Source organism: Egretta garzetta, unplaced genomic scaffold, assembly GCF_000687185.1.
Source record: "Egretta garzetta isolate BGI_Z169 unplaced genomic scaffold, ASM68718v1 scaffold142, whole genome shotgun sequence".
Taxonomy (NCBI): Eukaryota; Metazoa; Chordata; class Aves; order Pelecaniformes; family Ardeidae; genus Egretta; species Egretta garzetta.
The window spans coordinates 1,376,771-1,393,933 of NW_009258955.1; the positions used below are offsets into that span (position 1 = coordinate 1,376,771).

A 17,163-nucleotide genomic window follows, 5' to 3' on the forward strand; every position below is an offset into this window, starting at 1 on the left:
AGTTACACACTGTGTCTAACTGCCTACTGGGAGTTTAAAAAAAAAAAAACAAACCAAGAAGTGCTTTAAAAAATAAGCCAACGTCTTACTTATAACTACATTGAATTATTTTCTGTTTTTTTCCTGTGGTTTGAAGCCTATCATAAAAATCAAATTGAAAAAAACCTGAACTCTCTCAAGAGGCTCAGAGAAAGATCTAGCCTTGCATTCAAGAAAAAAATTACATTAAAAAACCCCAAACAAACAAGGTACACTCTGAACATCCTTCTCACCTAAAACACATGCTACTCTCAAAGCCCTTAAGCATGTGGAAACAACCAGCTGATACCAATACCTGCTCTGTGAATAGGTTTTATTTTCTACTTCTATCATGCTAGCACTGATTATGAACATTAAGTTTTAGCTAAAAGAAAGCAATCAGCTCTTTCAGACTACCTTCATCACAGTGTTTCTAATCAACAGAAATTTCCCTTTGGAATTAGTGGACTTGAAAACAAACAAACAAAAAAAGCCTAAATGTACTTCAGGCTAAGTTGATAATGCAGCTTTAAATCCACTAGGACCCATCACTACCCTACCTTGCAACTGCATAAATTTTGAAGTTTTGCTTATTCTTGGGAAACAAATACCACAGAACAAAAGAAATTGATTATATGAAACAAGGCCTGTGGTTATGGAATTAAGTTGCTAGATACAGTGAGGCTTCTACAGAGTATGAAGACACTTTATGGGTTTAGAGAAGTCAACAACATAGCGAGGTTCTGTTAATGCAGAGCGGTAGAATAATTCACCTTTTGCCTATCAACAAAAAGCCAACAGGCACAAAGCTTCAAAGCTGTTCTGTAACTTTAGTAAGCATCAGCATGCCAGGCAGGAAAGAGTTACAGAGAGAAAATGCTCTACCTGTGTGTTCTTGGTCTCTGGTTCAAGGAAGCCGTCCTCCCTGGACTGTGCTGACTGCCCAGTCTGGCAGGACTGGTCATGTAATCATTGGGGACTGTTGGCGGTTTGACTGGCTCCAGGGTTTTATAAGGAGTATTTCGTCTGGTCAAGGAAAAGATTTGAAGACAAACATAAAGAATCAGAAGATCAAAAGGATAAATGAATGAAGTAGTGAAGCCATCTGTTTTCTTAAGTTTTCTTGAGAGATCACTGCACAGTGACCAACATTACAGTATCTTAAATTCCACTGGGCAGGGTAGACAGGTCACATTCAACTCTCTGAAGTGCTCTTATATAGATAGATCCATAAAAGTTAGCCTAAAGCACATAAAAAAAGCCTAAACTAAAATTTACCACCCAAAATGTATTCTTTTAACTACATAACATACCAGCATAATATTCTGGGGTTACCTTTCAGTACACTGCACATGGTGAACTCTTCCATCTTAACAATTTCCTCTTCCCCCGCCTTCCCTCCCCTCCACATGCTTAACTGTCCTAAAAGCATTCTTGGCTAAAGGTATTCAACTCATTAAGACAGAAGGCTGAAAGATTCACAGAACAAGTTACATTTGTAATCACCAGTGCTCTTCCCAGTAGCATTGTTTCACAAAATAATCAAGAAATCTCCTATCACTTAAGCAGATCTTAAGTGCTTCACAGATGAGCTTCATTGTCTCCATTTTGCAGCCCAAGAAAGTGAAGCCTAGAGACTTCCAAGGTCACCTAGCAGACTGCATCGTCAGAAATACAACACAGATCTTTCGAGATATAGTTACCAGACCCATTACTGCCTTAAGAACAGTGCATTTATTGTACTGAATTGCAGAGTTCTTCAGTTCTCACCAGTAACTATGAGATCCCTCTCAAGTTGTGGAATTTGGCAATGCACCAGCTACGCAAAAACAAAAATACTAAACTACTGGCATTTATTAATTTGTTCAATTACTGATTATAGCTGATTTGGTAAGTTATATGGCTTCCTGGTATTTTAAGAAACTTACTGACTTCCTTTTTACAATATGGAATGCAACAGTATTAAATTTTAACTATAACATCTTATTATTAAAATCTCTCAAAGCAAAAAGCGGAAATACCATAATTGTTTGCATGCACTGTAGTGTTTGTAAATTAGTTTGTCTATATAAAGAACTCCAAATGATTTTAATATGCAGACTGCTACTACCTATAGATCTGCCAAAAGAGATCAGTCGTGGGAAAAAAAGAAACTTCGTATTCCAGTTGTAAGAGATAGAGCTCTAAACACCACCAAATAAAATTATAAGCAGGGAAGATTTTAAATGTGCTTCTAGCAGAAATAACCTTGAAAACTAATGTTTTAAAGTATTCTACCTTGGAATGCACTGGCAACAGGAACTACACTACACGGCTCTCTAGTACTATTTATTTTGCCTGTACAACTTAAAAATACTGTCAAAAGCAAACCCTGAGTACACCCTCAGGTTCAGCCATGCCTCAGTTTCTCCTTTGTTCTTCTCAGCTTCATTAAAGAACTCAAACTCCTAAGCACCAGAGAAGTAAAAAATAAATTTCTTTCCATCTCTCAAGTCAATCCTTACCTTTGCTTTTCTGCCAGCCTTACGCAAAGGAGGAACACACTCTTCCCTGACGCTGCCCAGTGCTCCCCACCTCACTGTCCCCCGCAAGGCTTCCGTGCAGTGCTGATGCCTGCTGATGCCCATTGTCACCAGGGAGAGCTACAGGGAGTCCAAGGCCCTGCTTTGCCCCAGGACCCTTGAGGCATGACTGCAACTGCTCCCTCCATCCAGCTCCAGCATTTCACCCGTTCTCCTGTGGTGCTTCCAACCTGAGCATCCAAGGTTTTCCACAGTTTCTCCCTGGCCTGGTGAACAGACCCCTGCTTCCTGCAGTCCCTTTCCCTTTTCAGCTGGAGTGATTTCTGTGCAGGACTCTCTCCCCACTGTATTCCTTTAGATTGTCCAGTCTTAGAGGGAGAAGATGCACAGTGGGCAGCACATAAAGGCCCATGTTACACACCATGCTTGTTCTGATTTTACACACTTCTCTCTGTTTTCTGGATCAAAGGGAGACGAGTAGTATCCTTGTGGTTTCTAGCAATTTTTTCTGCATATATTAGGGAAACAGTCATGCCTATATTTCATGCTTTGGCAGAACACAGCTGCTCAAGACAAGAGCTGTACTTCCTGAACAAGAAGGGCAGATAGAAATCTGTTACAAACCCACATTATTCCTCCCCCTCAGCCAACTGCTGCCTCTTGTCAAACTCATCTGGAAATGACGTTCAGCTGATTAATCCTTATCAGACCTCAGCTAAGTCAACCAAACAGCTCAGGCTTGTTCAGGGGGGAGCATTACAGAGAGGCAGCTCACCAGTACAACACCACTGCTGTTTCACTAGCAACCGTCCAGGAGGACATGAAAGCATCCAGGAGGACATGAAAGCGCTACCCAGCTTCCCAGAGCTGATAAACAACTCTTTCTCAACTGGGATAAGAGAGACAATTGGAATACTGATTGCATGCCCTTGAGCAATGGGAATTTTTCACAAAACATGCAGAGAAAACCTCTAGGGTAATTTCTCTGCAGAATTCACAACAAACACTGCCACTGTGAAGCAGCAAAGCATTGAATCAGGACAAAAAAAAAAATAAAAACAGTCTTCAACAAAAGGAGCTGATGCTCCTTGATTTTCCTTGACCATTGCTCCCAATCCTCATCCTGCTCTGTCTCGTTGTTCATCATTTTTCCAGCTTCCTACTTCTCCCAGACAACAGACCCGAAGCCAACACAACCATGCCAGCCAGCTTTACAGTGCCTCAGTCCCCCATAGCATAAAGATCAAGAGTGACAAATAGGTAGAAAGTCTTGTTTAGGATGTCTTTTGGAAGATATTGCACAGACAAAACCATATGGCACGTGCTCTGAGCTTCTCAAGTATTAACATTTTGGACCCTAGCAACAACTACTTGCTGGCACATCAAGATAAGCAGATTTCATTCCCCGTGGGTCCACAGCAGCAAAACAGATGCTATGGCAGGGAACTCTAGTCAAAGTGGGACTCAGGAACAGCAAAATCCTTCCTCATTTAAGCATAAAAATAAAAATGCCTGCGAGAATCAGCGTTGCCAAAGTGTTCACACAATGCCACAAGTTTTGCTTAGATAATGCAACAAATATGTCACCAATAGCCATTTGATACCTGTCATAATATTGAGAAATGAGTAGACTAACAATTAAGTCTTTCCCCCACTGAAGTTAAAACCTTATTGGTATTCTTTTGTGTCACTAAGGATTTCTCCCCAAAAAGCAGGAATAACAAAAGCCTCCTCATTTACCCACGTCTATAATAAATCCATCCCCCATGAAAAAACATTCTTTCAAAAGGTCACCATGAAAATAAGTCAGTGCAGCTGAAAGAGTTTATACAGAACAGGTAATTGTGGTTTTTGCTAAATGCAATCAGAATGGTCATCTATCCATGTATTTAAGAAACACCAGCACGAGGACAATTAAAATTACACAGACAGACCAAGCAGTCTTCATTCTTACCCCAGAGTTCCCCGGCCTGACATGGGAGGACTTGGTGGTTTTTGTGTAGGCGGATTTGTTCTTGACAAGGTGCCAGTTCTTGCAGGCTGGTTATTTCCATGCTGAAATAAGGGAAAACATGATTTTATTTTTATAACAGAGCAGCTCTATTATTGACAGCTTTTTTTTTTTTTTAATTGTAAGAATATGAAGTGAGAATTCCCAGACAGCTGTCAAACAGCAAGTTTTCAGCTACACACAAGAGAAACACCAGTAAATACAGAGTCTAAATAAAAGCTTAATGTTATTTTTGCTATTAATTTACAACAGACATCAGAAAGGTAGGCAATTGACAGGTTCATGCACAATTCTCTCATATCCTCTTTTCTTTAAAGGGAAGCCACATTTGGGTTCATCTCCATTTGGGTGTTAACAATTTAAATCAAACTTTAACACTGACAGTACAATACAGTCAGCACGGGCCCAGAATTTCTCAATTTGCCCCTGCTATTTGACTAGCAGAGTCATTCAGGTTGTCTGGGAAGTCTCCTGCAAAAAAATGTAAGTGAAGGGAATCAAGGCATCTACTGAATTCAGAGCAAAGCACTACATGTGTTAGAGAAATTAATGTATCTATATGTAAATGCAAATGTCAATGTATCGCAGATACATTGACACATGCTAAACGCTGTAAATAAAAAAAAATCAAGTATAGCACATTTAATCTAAATATCCTATGGAAAGCAGAAGAGAGCATAAGAGAGTGCTAGTTTTCAGTTTTAATGGCTCTGCAGCCTCTACTATCAGTCACATGAGGCACTGTGGGTCAAAGGAGAAATAACACTTCTTACCTTGGCTTTTAGCCACTTAACGTTGGCAAAAAAGGGGGGAAAAAGGTAGAAATTAATGGCAGATCCATCACAACTGACAGGACAGCTTAAACTACAGATAATCACATTTAAAAAAAATCATTTGTGTCTACTGATAATTAGCTACATCCCAGTACACTAACAGAGATTTTTACCAGCTCACTTAGACACAGAACTTTCAATGACTAAGCAGCCACAGGAAAAACACTTGTGTCAAAATTAAGTTTTGCTAAGCTTTACCAGGTTTGTTTGCCAGGCTTCTCATGGGTAGTAAAGGGTTGAAAAGCTCTTTGCTGACCATTCAAGTCCAAACCCAAATCAATGCTATTTCAGTGGCAACGTGCACTTAAGAATTTGTTCACAAAACCACAGTTTCAGCTATATGGTGCAGAATAGACTTGCCTATGGTTTTGACACTTAACCTTTGTGTGTTTTGAAGAAATCCAAGCTGCTGTACAGAATGGTAAATAAAGAAAAGGGAGTTCTCAAACAGGATGAGCAGCAGTGCCTTTCACCTCTGGTTTATTGATTGAAACCTGATTCAATGATTGTTATTCTGAAATTTCAGCTCTTAGAATCAAGTCATTATATGACTCCACTATATCACTTTTACAGCCTTTGTGACTGCAGAGGAAAAAAGAAATATGAAAACGTGGCCTCATAAGGAAAAAAATGTAAAATTCTAAATAAATTCAAGTTGAGTTCTCTAATTTTACTCGGAGGGGGGGGAAGACTCATGTTTTTGAATGGGGAAAAGAGTTTCACCAATTAAAAAAAAAACAAAAACAAAACCCAAAAAAACCCAAAAAACCAAACAAGCAAACACAAACCCTCAAAACATAAAATAATCCCAGTGCTATTTTCGAGGTTGTTTGGAAATAAACTGTCACTTCCAGAACAAGCCCCAGTGCACAGCTTTTCAAACTGCTGTTTGCACCTTCTCCTCCTCCTCCAAGAAACATTGACCAGTTTAAAGACATACATGAACTAAGGAAAAAATAATTAAAACATTCTATACAGCAATGTGCCTATGTGAGATTTCTGACAGGGTCTGCAAAACCACTGAAAAACAGCTGGGGTTTACAAATCAAGAGAGGTTGAAAGCCACTAGCCTTAAGTTACTCATATTACAGGAACCAAAACATAAAACCTGCTCCAAAATTCAAATGAAAAAGTTAAGCTGTGGTAAGTAAATTCGTTCATCCCAGTCTAGGCAACAGTTCATCAGCACAGCGGCAGAATTAAGGCATTTAAACCACTTCTGTCCCCACGTATTTATTTCATGGATAAACACAAAGGCTCAGTTTCCAGGATGCCAGTGTAGTCTCCCAAGTATTATATTTTTAAAACAGGCTTCTAGCAATGAAATTTGCTTTCCCCTCTCACAGGACTATGTGGCCCTTCCCCTTATTTCACCAGTTGCCAAGGGCAATGGCATAATACAAGGAATTTGTTAAAAGAGACCAAAAAGTCAAACTCTAGGTCCTGTCCCCCCACAGCAGCCATAGATATAAACCTTTTAAAGGCTTAAAAGGAAAGGTGGCATGGTTTCTTACCCAGCCTATACTACTAAATTTGCCTGCCTCAAAAATATACAACCAAAAAGCTTCCTCTCTTTCCTTCCCTTATGCAGTGTCACTCAGCACTTATGGTGAGTCTTTCCACCTCCTCCTTAATCACTGTTACATTCTGCCTCCGCTGCAGCGACAATATGAATATCAACATCTAGCAATGATTCAGGAACCTTCATCTCATTTTAAACCTTTCTACTGCTAAGTACTGTTTAACATACTCAACATATATCTCAAGTCCAACAGCTCTTGACCTTTATTCCTATCTCTACATCAGGTGAGCTTCAATTCTTTTGCTACCAGTTAAACAATATACACATGATTCTTTACTGTGCAGAGAGTAACTGTTACCACACTGCTTTCTGTAAGTAAAAAGCTCTGTACATGTCCTCTCTGCTACTGTCAACATAGACAAGAGTCATATGGGCAGGAAAACACAGAAGGAAGGAACACAAAGGGAAGAGGGATTCTTAAGGGAGAGGAACACCTGATCCAAAAGACAGAAGTAAGGGAAGAAAGCAAATGAATCGAAGCAAGATGAACCATATGGCTATTTAATCATGGTTTATAAGCTGACTAATTAGGAGGAGGCATTTTCTTGTATTTATTGGCTGAGCTTATGAGGTCAACCTTGCTGCATTTCTTGGTCTGAAAACCAAATGTACTTTCTAAGCAATTAAAAAAATTGTTTGGAACTAGGAACAGTTTAGGCAGCAGGGTCTAGACGCACCATGATTTTAAGAAAAATGGGAAAAAAGAGAGCAGAAAACCAAAAGGAAAAGCAGGTTCATGTTTAATGTAGGTTCACACATCTCTCTACAAATGCCTCTAGGCCAGCCAGCCAGTTGGCAGAGCATGACCATCACCAACTGCCTGATCAGTACTGAGAAGGTCAGAGTCAGGAAGGAAGGAAATGCAGGGCATGAGGAAGAGAAGCAGCAGCATGCATAAGGTTCACAGCTTGAACAGGGAAGACACTGTTCTGAGAGGGATCTGTAAAATAAGAGACAGGAGGTGCAAAAGGAAAAAAGCTTAGTCAAATGAAGAGCAGTACTGAGGACTCCCGCAGAAGCTGTAAGGAGCATGACGCCCTCCTCCTCCTGCTAGTTGTATTACTGTACACACAGGAGACAGTTTTCAGCCAGATACCAGTATCCTGAATGACGTACACATCAGAACAAAAACACAGTGTGTAGGCCTGCTGGGGATGTTTGTGATGTCAAGGCAAAGAACTAGGCAGATCAGGAAGTTCCCAGAAACAAGTTAGCATGGTAAGCAGCAGTATTGGTTGGGGTTTCTTGCAAGCAGCATAGCAGAGAGATGTTTTAAAGCAGCAAGCAAAACAATTTTGCCTCTCCAGGGAAAACCTGCCAAGCATGTGGCAGTCCTGGATAAAGTTTTAAGGGTAGTCACAAAATTAAGAGAAGGAAACCACAGTCTCAGGTTCAAGAAATAGAGTCATCTCAATGCATTTCCCAGAGATCACAGCGAGGGCAGCAGCACATCCGCAGGGTTTTGACAGTATGGGAAAGCAGGTTGGCCAAGGACTGAGAGCCAGCAGTGGGCTGGAAAGGAGTAATGCAATTAAGGCAATGGGCAACACAGATGTTTGCAACAGCCATGCAAGGCATTTCTCAAAGCCAAAAGTGAGGCTGATTCTGTAACTGATGCCAGGAATTCAGAGCACCTGGACTGAGAATTTTAGCTGTGGGTTTGGACAGGACAAGCAATGTTTTGGGACAGTCAAGCATTGACTCTTAAGTACCTAGTAAAAGGCTTACTTGCTTAAGGCAACTATTCAGGCAATTCCAGTGTGCTCAGTTGTGGTAGTCTAAACAGTACAAAAATACTTGCCGACGAAGGCAGTACTGCAGTTTTCTGTAACTGAGCCCAAAGGGACATGACCAAGAACAGCATGAAAGTGTAGGGTGTAAGGCAATGAGAAGTATCTACTGATAGCCAAAGGATGCCCAGACATTTGGGGGACTCTGCTGGCTGGCCTCAGGAGGCAGCCATCTAACTAACTGTTTTTAATAGTTTCCATGCCAAGTAACAAGTCATGGGGGAACATTAGTCATGATTCAGGGAATCAGAAAGCTATTACTTGAGTTATAAACTGTGTTTGGAAAACTATGGCTAGGGACATTGGACACAACTCATTTATATGAGCAAATGTATCTATTAGCATAGAAATACAAAAGGTCACCTGCACACAGGAGCAAAATCCTTATCACACTGATGTCCAGCAAGTTTCTCCTGCACATTTCAGCTATGAACTCTCCAATTTCAGACTGCAGAAACTTCTAATCTCTGTGCAGGTTGGTGGTACTTCCCCTGCTGTATGTTGCTCACTATTTCTCCTGAATTTAAAGAGCCGATTTCACTCTATATCCTGCCATACCTAGGATCACTGAAAGCCATTATTAAAGACCATCCAATATAAACAGTGATCAATGGAAACAAAGGTTTGAGAACTGTGCCAGTCTAATCTGAATTAATAGTGTCTGGCAAACTCAGAACTTCAATATATATGCTGTGTAAAAGCAATAACCAGCCTTAGATCTGTTACCTTTGACCAGTAATCACAGTCATCAACCGCAACAGAAAAAAAACCCGTGATTACACTTGATGACTCTTTAGTCAACCTCCCCTTTTATTTAAAAAGTTATTTCCTTTATTAGTCAAGGGAGAATTACACGAGACATCCCAATAGAAATGCAGCTGGCCATAAGACCTTTTGAAGTGCTATTATGTATCTGCAGCTAGACAATTCAATTGCCCCATAGGCATCCTCAGGATTTTTGCAGAAGAATGCCTCCTGTCTCATCAGTGGAGCAGTTTTGTAGTACCACAAGGTGACACAGTCAGAGCAGGAAAAGCAGCCGGATGGGCACTTGTGCATTAAGGTATGGGTTGCCTCAGGAAAGGATACAGTAAAGCATCAAGTCTAGAACATGGTTTCCTCACAGAAATCAAGATACGGACTTAGGGAGAATGTGTAATCAAAAATGTTTTTCAGAAGGCAGACTGTACGTGGGTGTCAGACACTCAGGGTAACACACTTCTGCCGCTAGTTCTGTGCAGTTTTAAAGACATCATTCCTGTGTCTCAATTTCCTTATCAGAATGGGTCAGAAGCCTTTTTTTGTTCTCTACTTCCTTATAGTCTATTGTAAGGCAGGTTATTTTGAGAAAATTTAGGTTCCAAATCAATTTTTCATTTGAAATTGGACATGAGTACATAAGTGTATCTTCAGTAAAATTTTACCTTTATCTTTTAGCTATAACCTCTCCCAGTATTATTTGAAACCTAGTAATTACAGTCTTCTGTTAACAGTAACCAGATGTAGCTTGTCAGTATTGCTTCTCTCTCCTTTATTTTTTTTTTTTTTTAGTTTCCAAATTGAACAGGCAATAACTTTCAAGTCACATTTGACCTTAAAATGTTTCTACATATTAAACTGCTATTAACATACAAAAACCTGCTTGGGGGTGATGGACAAACTTAATATTGTTCCCTTGGTACTCAGTAGTCTTGTTCAGAGAAAGCTACCTGGATTCCTGCCTTTAAATATTTCAAGCTTTTTGAATTCTTTGAGTTGGTAACTTTGAATCTAGCTACAATAAAGTAAGGTTAATGTAAAAAGAAATTCTTTTCAAAATTAGAAGATAAACAGATGCCATAGTTTTGAGTTTTCTTTGCAAGCAGAAAGGCTTGAAACCTACATTGTATCAGATGACGCTAGGCACACTTCTGAATTTCTAGCAGCAAGTGCCCTAAGAAAACCACAGTGTCAACACTCACCACAGAGTCATGGGAGCTGGCGAAGAGTTACTTTTCCCCCCCAGAGAAGCGTTCTTTACCCTACAGCACTATTTACTGTTTGGCCATGACCCCAGAAGGGATGATGTGACATTAATGAAATCAGCAACATGACATCCTTTGAAGCGTGAGTGCCTGATAGAGGCTAATACAGGGACAAAGGCAGCAGAGGCTCAGGTTCAGGATCCCTGGCTCACTTTGTTTTTATTACAGTGAATTATTTAAAAGTTAATACTCAAGTGGCTAACGCATAAAAGGTCTTATCCTAAAGGGGAAGCAGGCACGATTAGGTAGCCTTCCACCCTCCTGTCAGCACCTCATCTGCATTTTTGTTTTGCACTGATACAGATGTAAGCATGAGGACTGCAGGTGAGTAGGACAGGTTTAGAAGCGTAACATGAGTGAGAGCAAGGCTCCCTTCTCTAAGCTTAGTATCTGATAAATTTTAGCCCAAACCCTACTTTAAGGGAGTCCTTCCAACTTCCATTTTCTTGAGAAAGATTTCTGAATGCTTAACTCCTGTTTGACTTCCTGGGCTAGAAAGCTTCTTACATTTTTAATGCACTGAAATGCAAGTGTTTCACAGTGATGAAATCTGAATTTTTCTTAAAGCTGAAAAGTGATCAGTCTTCATATACAATTCAAGTTTGGTTTGAAGAACTATTAGTTCCATAAAACAAATTTGACCCAATTACAGCTATTAGGCATTTCAATTTAGCATGTATTTAACATTTTATCTGCCTTTACCATAAGGCATCATTTCAATTTCCTACTTGGCTGCCATTTTACAAATTGCTGCAATTCCACCTGCCTCCTATTTGAAAAAAAAAAAAACCAACATTATAATAAATTCAAGCCAACTTCAGGGCTTTTAAGGCAGCTTCTAAACTTTCTCTTCCTTCTCCCCCCCTTAAACTGAAGATTTTCTGTATGAGTAATTGTATTTGACCTATTTATTTGCTGGCACACTATTTTTTTTTTTTCCTTTCACAAAAGAAGGGGAAGAGAAGGAAGGAAATGTTAAAGTAGCCTTTGCCTAATAATTCTAAACGAAAATCTACACAGAAAGGTAGGCTCTCATATCACGACAGCTACTCTTATTTACCAAGAATGACTTCAGCTACATTCCCCTATCCCCCGCGGGTGACAGCTGAGCAACTACTTAACAGACCGGCAAAAATGCTTGCCTGGGTGTTTCTTGGAGCCATCTACATGTAATATTTGTGTTGCAATGGAAAGCCTTCTCACTAGTAAACCAACTTTAAAACTCTCCTGATCTTGACTAATGCTAGCCTTGGCTTCATAGGCACATATATAAAGATAAAGCAACTTTACTCCTTTTGGAGACTTCATCTGTATCTGCCCCTGCAACAGGAAGGGGCAGGGGGTGGAACAGCTGGGGCAGCATGGGGCTGCTATGGAGCTTTCAGGCTGAAGGAGAAAGCACCTCTGTGATCCTAGGGTGCTCTACAAAAGCTTTTTACCAAGAAGCTTCTGAAGGAGGAAACAGCATTGCCTTCCAAGGAGATGTCTCCCATCAGAGAGGAAACCTGCTATAGAGAGCAGCTGCTTATCATTGCTGCTGCACTCACCCTCATCACCCGGCCCCACATAAATTGCTGCATGCATGTGAGACAGGGGGGCACATAGAGCCCTTCTCCATGCCCCAAGCAGAGGCATCTGCCTTTGCATCCCCTCTACACAGCCATAAGAAGCATCAGAGACAGACACAACGAAAATGAGCAGTGATTATGCATAGGATGTGTTTCTGCATTTGCTCAGATGGAAGATGTACAGGGGAAGACAGTATTTACTCTGAGGATAACCCATCTTTCTAATTTTTTTTTAAATTCCATGAGACTGTTTTTATTTACACTTTTTATATAAACCAATTCAGTATCACCCCTTAAAAAATACTGCGCATTTTAATGACATTTGTCCTAGGATCAGTATTTCATGAAATAAATAAAAAAAAAAAAAAAAGGCAGAAACAGGCTATAATCCAGTCTGTATCTTTGAAATCTGTAGATGACAATTTACTGCTCTTAATGGGACGCTCTGATTGCTGGTGCGTATTTGATAAAGAAAAATAGAAGGAAGAGAAATCAAAGTGTTGAATAATTTTTATTTAATTCTTAAATGTCAATGTATGCATTGTACTGTGTTTTATCAACAGTTGCCAGAGCAGAAGACATTCAAGGACCTGCAAGTTAGTCAAACTGACAATTGCTCTAGGCAGAACCCAAACAACTTTTCCTGCAGAAAAACATGGCTTTTAAGGCCTTATTGGACATGTTGCTATCCAACTTGGGGTGAAATCTTTGGTCAAGAAAATAAGACTTAACAGAGTCTGAAGCATCTTCTAAGAGCATTCTGGACAAGACAAAGTTTGTAATTCAATTCATTGTATGTTTCCCCCTAATTTGTATGTTCAAGAGGCAACTCTGATTCTCAGTGTCATCTGTTATTTGTGCTGACTTCCAACAGGACCTGATCCAGTTTCTGGATTCCAGTTGTTTTGATTTTCTTGTAAGGGAAACTAGCTACATCTAGGTTTGCAGACAAGGCAAGCTACTTCCTTCCGACCTATGGTATGTGTCACAGTCTTGGAATCCCAGTAATATGATGGCTAAAAACATGTAGTTATGTCATTCGCTACCTCAACCTGCTCTTCTCAGTGTGTCCAGTGAATGTCAATACTGGTGAAGATGTCAAGTGCAGCGTGACAGCCATCTTGAACTACATACCTGAGGCCTGGCTGGCAGCTTATTTCATTTGTGAAACAAGTCTACGTAGAAAATACCAACATCATTTTTCTACTAAGTGTTTCATGCCTTCCACAGTTGTAAAACAGACTTGGGCAATAAGCACTCTATTAATAAAGAAACAATAGGAAGATATAATTTGTAGCTGACTTGCAATGAGTTGCTAATTTGGTTATTACTGGAAGCTGTTTTACCTCTGAATGGACCAAGTTTTTAATACAGAACTAAACCACCAACAGTTAAAAAAAAAAACCCTTTGCTAAAAATGTTGCCTAAGAGCCGCCTAGAAATAGGTAAACAGCACCTCATTTCTACCCCTAAAGAATAGCAGGTTAATAAAGACACCAGTACCCCTAAAAGCAACTAGTCGTATTGGAAAATGTAACCGCTACACCTTAACAACTTCAATGTTTATGGATCAAATGACCATTTTTTGAGCCTGTACAATACAAATAGTTCAGCAAAGCATCAACTTCAGAGATTAACAGTAATTATTCTTTTTAAAAGCCTTCTACAGCACTTGATCCCTGGAGCACTTAAACGCAGAAACCAATATCCTGACATTGAATTTGTGATTCCTGTATTCTCTATTCATAGAGCTCTCTCCTTGAATGCAGACACTATACTGAAAAATTATCAATTTCTCTGACCCCAGTGTTTCTATTTTACAGCAATTCAGGGCACATCTTTCAGGCTTCTACACAGGACTGTACTTCATCCAGACTGGCTTAAATTATTAGTGTAAAACAACCTTAAGTGTTACAGGTTTAGTACAGGTTTAGTTACAAACAAAACAAAAAATAATCAGGTAGTCCAAAGTCACTACGTTAATTCATAGCCTAGAGCTGTCATGGTATAGAGCTGCTTTCTAACTTGTGTTGGTATTATAGACTCCTCTGGACGTTCGGAGGGTTACTATGAAGCAGGAGGTACCCTGGCACTCTTGTGTTGAGTCATTCTGAAAGATCTGTTCCTCAAGAGCTCAGCAATTCAAAGGACACATGATGGGCTGATCTAGCTGCACAATTGACTGATCAGAGCACATCAAGCTTTAGAGGATACACAGATATTAAATAAAAGCCTTTTAATGCCATTCAAGGGAAGATTGTTGTAAACTGAATATACCTGGAAGGCCTTCTCTACAGGGATACAAAGCAATTTTTTATAAAAAGATGTCCAGAGAGCAAAGGGTGATACATCAATTCATTTCAACTATGACCATTTCAAGGGAGGTAGCTACTAATTTATGAAGTCTTTTATTCAGAGAAAAGGAAAATGAGGCTGGCTGAAAGCACAAATGGGAGTGAGACATCAAATGCCACTGAGATTTAAATGCCAACTAGCTGATCCCCTTTCTCCTGACTGCCCTCCGAAAACCCCAACAAAAAACTCCACCCCACCAGCCAGTTTCCACATAATAGATGGCTTAATTTTTCTCAATAATGAAATAAATAAAGGGAGCAGCAGAGACAATTTAAACAAAGGAGGAAGGAGTGGTAATTTTAAGAGTCAGTCATGGCTTTTTTGACAAGTCATTAGCCTAAGATCATGAGCCATCCTTTCCAGACACTGTGACTACCACTGACAGTCACAAGGTTATGGCAAACATTGCTCAAAAAAACCCTCACTGTAAAGCAATCCATTTTGTTATCAAAAAGTTTGTATGTGGGAGCATATCAAACCCATAATCCTTTCTACCATAAATGAACTAAACATTTTAATGTCAGTAACATTCTGCCCTGACCCCACCTCCTGGTCCGTGTTACTTGGAGTCCTCAAGTGTCCAGGTATTCTTACCTTTACGCCATGGCCAACATCATCCAGCACTGTGTAGTCTATAGGTTTTCGAATATACCTTACAGGACGTTCCATGTTCGCTGGCGCTATAATTTTGTGAGTTCTTGATGTGTTCTTATTGGTCGTCAAAATGCCTATCTCTCTGCGAGCGACCTTTTCTTTATGGATGTCCACAGTCTAGATTAAAAACAAGAAAGTATGGGTTTCTTTAGGCATTTGCTGTTTTCGTTACAGAGCAATCTACACATTTAGGCTTCACTATAAGACAAAGAGTCTGAACCAAGTTAATGCTTCTGGAAGGATGCCAGTTTATTGACAAAATGAGTTTAATCTACACGAACATTGTTTGAAAGTTACACTTTAATGAAATAACCAATATTAATAATAAAATTACAATTATACATTACTGCTTTGACACTCTAAAGACATTATGCAGATACAGTACTTGCAGATTAACCCTCAATGTTCTTATGACTGACACTAGTAATAAATTACTCCAACTCCACAGCTGGGAAACCAGGACAGACAAGCTAAGCAATTTGCCTGCAGCCCCAGAGGGGGACTAAGCTTGGGAAGTCTGTGTGGTAATTTCTTTCAGCAAAGCCATCAGTGCATATCAGAGTAAGAGTCTGCATAGGGAACGACTAATTTCAGCACTGAGGCTAGTTTCAGTCATACTGTTTATAGCAGCTTTACTGAAAGAATAAAACAGAGCCTTAAAGATATAAGTGAAGGAATATAAAATATGCTGAGCTTCCTTATTTTAATTACCAAATACCTAAAGAGACAAAGAAAGGTCAGTCCAGCAGTTTGTGAAGGATCAGACTAAGCTTCACGTAAGAGAGACATGCTTCTACATGCAATATAACCACCACTTAAACTCTAGCTGAAGTTGAAGAACAAGTACAAATCAAGCATCAGATGCCATAGGAAGTCCCACCTCTAGGAAACCTATTTCAAGATTCCAGGATTGAATTTAGGGGTTTGAGTACCTACTAGAACCTGAGGATCTCATTGCAGGACGTGGTATATGACAAAAAACACCACTAAGTGACTCTGAACAAAACCTATCAAGCCACCACTTTTTCCACTAAGGAAAATAATTCTCAGTCTGTAAGCATCAATTCCTCCCGGAAAGACTGTCAGAGAGTCAAGGTTCAGAAAGAAAAACCCTCACCCATCAGTACTCACTTAGGTACGTCTCTAGAAATGGCCTAATCGAAAAAGGATATTGTGATGTGCGAGGTTTTGTTTAGTGAAGCAGAGTCAAAGATTAAGCACAAAATTAGTTTCTATTTCACTCTACTTCTATACGAGGCAAGATGAAAAAAGCAAGGTAAGCATCCAGGAAATGACCATTTCTTAGAAATCCAGCATTCAGAGTTCACTACAAAATGCCTTCAGTTGAACTGTTTTTTTCATTAACTGGTGCACACGCTCAAATAATCTTAAATTCTCCCAAGTAGTACAAAAAGAAATAAAATCCTCAATGGCTTTGATACGTGGCATTGCAGATTACAAGTAAAAACACAAGTAGAGAAGCACCTAAAAGCAGTGATTTCAAGCAAGCCTGTTTTCACATAACAGACAACTTGTAACATCGCAAAAGGTTCTTTTACTTTGGAAGCCCACAGAATCTTAGCAGAAATGAGTTGTGATTTTCCAGAGCAATGGAAGACATTAAATATGTATGCCTGCATTAGCTTATTTAGAATAAATTAAATATCCCAATAAAGCTTTGGAGCAAGCTGTATTGTAAATACTCATGCTTTGAAAAAAATCCCAAAGTCAGGAATAAAAAGCACCTTTCCAGATGAGACAAACCTATACATCAAACATTTACCACTACATCAGTATCAGGTATCA

At 39.6% G+C, this 17,163-nt stretch overlaps 1 protein-coding gene across 9 annotated transcripts in view; it reads right to left on the reverse strand.

Annotated features, from left to right (window-relative positions):
- ABI1 (abl interactor 1) overlaps positions 1 to 17,163 on the reverse strand; it is an 81,392-nt gene that overhangs the window by 14,457 nt on the left and 49,772 nt on the right. For 6 of the 9 annotated variants that reach the window (XM_009634551.2, XM_009634548.2, XM_009634545.2 and 3 more), the window contains exons 3-6: positions 15,298 to 15,474; positions 5,325 to 5,339; positions 4,495 to 4,595; positions 904 to 1,044 (exon numbers count right to left, since the gene is read on the reverse strand). In XM_009634551.2, the coding sequence (XP_009632846.1) occupies positions 904 to 1,044; positions 4,495 to 4,595; positions 5,325 to 5,339; positions 15,298 to 15,474 (434 nt within the window). The remainder of the gene's footprint in view (positions 1 to 903; positions 1,045 to 4,494; positions 4,596 to 5,324; positions 5,340 to 15,297; positions 15,475 to 17,163) is intronic. The other 3 variants (XM_009634552.2, XM_009634549.2, XM_009634546.2) reach the window with 1 other exon arrangement.